This window comes from Vulpes lagopus, chromosome X (genome assembly GCF_018345385.1).
Source record: "Vulpes lagopus strain Blue_001 chromosome X, ASM1834538v1, whole genome shotgun sequence".
Taxonomy (NCBI): domain Eukaryota; kingdom Metazoa; phylum Chordata; class Mammalia; order Carnivora; family Canidae; genus Vulpes; species Vulpes lagopus.
The window spans coordinates 95,596,789-95,600,217 of NC_054848.1; the positions used below are offsets into that span (position 1 = coordinate 95,596,789).

Sequence of the window (3,429 nt, forward strand, 5' to 3'; positions counted from 1 at the left end):
AAAAATAAAATCAATTATATTATATCTCCCTCTACCCCAATTCCTCCACTACTGCCTTCTTTTATGTTTCATTGATTCCTTTTTTTGGTAACAATTTTTATTTCTTTCTCCTTTCCTTTTCTGCATATTTTTTAGTTATTTTCTTAGTGTTTGTTCTAGGGATTACAAGTAACATGTTATTTCATACAGCAAATTTTAGATTAATACAAACTTAATTTCAATTAATATACAAAAATCTTTCATCCTATACAGTTTACATTGTTATTGCCACAAAATACATCTTTATACATTGTGTACCCATGAAGACAGATTTGTATTGTTTTATGTAGTCATCCTTTAAATCATATATTACAAAAAGAGGAGTTATAAAATGCACAAGTACTATTTTTTTGTATTCATCTATGTAGTTACCTTTAGTATGTAGCTTTATTCCTTCATGTAGATACCAATTATTATTTAGTGCAGTTTAAAGCACTTTTCCAGCATTTCTTACAGGGAAAACCCAGATTATTAGGGGAACATCTACTCTAAAAGAAGAAAAGAAACACCTTCTGAGAATAATTGATCAAGTAAACATGAGAGTGAATTTATAAGGAGAGTTCAGGGCATTCATGGCTCAATCACTGGATTTCTTTTCTTTTTTTTTAAGATTTTATTTATTTATTCATAAGAGACACAGAGAGAGGCAGGGACATAGGCAGAGGGAGAAGCAGGCTCCATGTAGGGAGCCCAATGTGGGACTTGCTCTCGGGATCCCGGGGATCACGACCTGAGCCAAAGGTAGACCCTCAACCACTGAGCCACCCAGGTCCCCCTGGATTTTCTTAATGAAAGGGACTCCAAGATCATCTGTACAGGATGACAAGGTAGGTGTATAGACAGTGTGACTGAGTGTATTGAAGGTTTGAAGTTGTACCTAAGAGTTACGGGAGAGGGAATTGAGATAAGAATAGAACTGTACCCATGTATGCAACTCTACCACCCAACTAGGAATTCATTTCACGATGCTGGGTATTGTCCTTCTGAAGTTCTTAGAAACAAATTCTTCTGTAAGCTCACGGCAGTGCCCACAGTGCAGCCATCCAGCCTATTCGCTCTGTAGGGGGCGCTCTGCAGAAGGAAGTAAATCCCAGCAGGCCTTGCATGGTGACTCAGAGGTTGTCTCTGTGACGTCTAACACTGTTGCCTGGTAGGGGTTGGTGTGGTGAGGGCGTGTGCTTTACTCTTTGTGAGGAAAGCAAGGTGGTCAGAGGAAAGAGGCTCAAAGGGAGGCCAGGACTGGAAAAGGGCTTTAGTAGGACTGAGTGTGGAGGTGAGGGGTGGACCTTTACTGGCGGCGGCAGAGGTGGCATTTCCTATGAAACAGTTGGTTAACTAGCCGCAGCAGCCATGGCAGTTGACTTTGGGGACCATGCCAGTGGGTTCCGTCATGCTGAGGTGGTCAGGTTCATCAACAATGAAGTCCTCATGAACGGCGGTGGCCCAGATTTCTACATGGCCTTCCGCTCACGGCCCTGGAACGAGGTAGAGGACCGGCTTCGAAGTGTCCTGGCCGACCCGCAGGTGCCGCGCACCTACCAGAGAGCCTGTGCCTGGAGCGCGCTGGCCTTGAGCGTGCGCGTGGGCGCGAGGCAGCGGGAGCAGCAGGGGCGCCGGATCCGGAGGTTGCAGGAACAGATAGAAGAGCGAGAGACCGCCGCCTGGGCCTTGGCCTCCGAGCTACAGCGGATGCGTGAGGCTCGAGAGGAGGTGGCCACACAGTTGCGCTTCACACGCATCACCCTGCAACAGGCACTCATGGACTGTGATGTGCTTCGCGGGCGGCTGCTCCAGGTGGAGAGGTCAGCCCAGTTCATCCCATTGGCCCATGAAATAGTAACTGGACCTCAAGCCGAGCAGCTTGGTGCTATGACATGGCCCCTGAATGCAGAGCCACAGAGAGATATGGTTGCCATGGGATTGCCTGGTAGGCGATATTTTGAGGCCCAAGTACCAGCCCCAGCTGTTCTTTACATGCCAGGACCTCCAAGTCCCTGGGCTCAGACCATACAACCCCCTCTACCAATGCCGGTGCCATACCCAATCCCATTCCATGCACCACTCCCAGTTGGGGTCCCTTTCTTGCCACCTCTGCCATCAGCAGTAGCCATGGATGCAGAAGCTACAGTAGTCCCACTTCAGATGCCTCCTCTGGGGATCTACCCACCTGTTCCGTGTGCTACAGTGGGTTTCCAGGAGGAAGTGGCCCCGCTGTGGAACCAAAGAAGTTACAGCCAGGAGGGAGGTCCTCCGATCCTCCAGAGTACAGTCCCCCTGGGGAACATCGGAAACCTTAGCCAGGAAGGTCTAGAGAGGCCTCAGGGGACGGTTCCCCTTGGGGATATCTGGACCCACAGCCATGAAGGAGATCCACAGAGGCACCAGGGGGAGGTACCACTCAGAGATAGCTGGACCCAGAGTCAGGAAGAAGGTCAAGAGAATCCCCAGTGGGTCGTCCCCCTTGAGGATAGCTGGAGCATCCACCAAGAAGAAGGTTCAGAGAGATCCCAGGAGGTGGTTACCCTTGGTCCCACCCTGGAAGAAGATCAGGAGAGTCCCCAGGAGATGGTACACCTAGGGGCCAGTGGGAGCCACAGGCAGGAAGAAAGTCCAAAAAGACCCCAAGGTATGGCCCCCCTTGATGCCAGCAGGAGCAACAGCCAGCAAAAAGATCCAGAGAGGGCCCAGGAAATGGTACTCCTGGGGACCAGTGGGGGCCCCAGGCAGAAAGAAAGTCGAAAAAGATCCCAAAGGATGGCCCCCCTCGATGCCAACAGGAGAAACAGCCAGGGAGAAGATCTAGAGGGGCCCAAGGAAATGGTACCCCTGGTGGCCAGTGGGAGCCCCAGCAAAGGAGGTCCAGAAACACCCCAAGGCATGGCCCCTTTAGGGGACAACAGTAGCCAAAGCCAGGAGGAAGATCTGGAGAGGCCCCAGGGGACAGGTCCCCTGGGGGACAGCAGAAGTGAGAGCCAAGTAAAAGGTCAAAAGAGGCCCCAGGTGATGCCCCTCCTGGAGTTTGGCAGGAGCCACAGCCAGGAAGAAGGTCTACAGAAGCCCCAGAGGATGCTCTCCCTGGCATTTGGCAGGAGCCACAGCCAAGAAGGTCCAAAGAGGACCCAGGCGACCCCCATGTGGGACAGCAGGAGCCAAAGTATGAGGGAAAATCCAAAGAAAAAGCAGCCTCAGGGGCAGAAGGCCAAGCAACCAAAAGGAAAAAAAACATTGGATTCCCAGCACCAGAAGCCTGCCTCAGGATGCAGTCCAGTGAATTGGGACTGCCCATGGTGTAAAGCCATGAATTTTCCATGGCGCAAGGCCTGCTATAAATGCAAGAAAGTCTGTGAGGCAGGTGGGAGTAGAGGCCCAGACCCAGGACAGACTCACTGA

General features: G+C 50.8%; 1 protein-coding gene across 1 annotated transcript; it reads left to right on the plus strand.

The window, feature by feature from the left end:
- Positions 1-1,389: 1,389 nt before the first annotated feature.
- Positions 1,390-3,429, plus strand: TEX13D (TEX13 family member D). Its single transcript, XM_041740482.1, has one exon. The coding sequence runs from the start codon at positions 1,390-1,392 to the stop codon at positions 3,427-3,429; it is 2,040 nt and encodes a 679-aa protein (XP_041596416.1).

Excerpts from the sequence above, each read along its gene's own strand:
- TEX13D (XM_041740482.1), top strand. The coding sequence starts at position 1,390 with ATGGCAGTTGACTTTGGGGACCATGCCAGTGGGTTCCGTCATGCTGAG.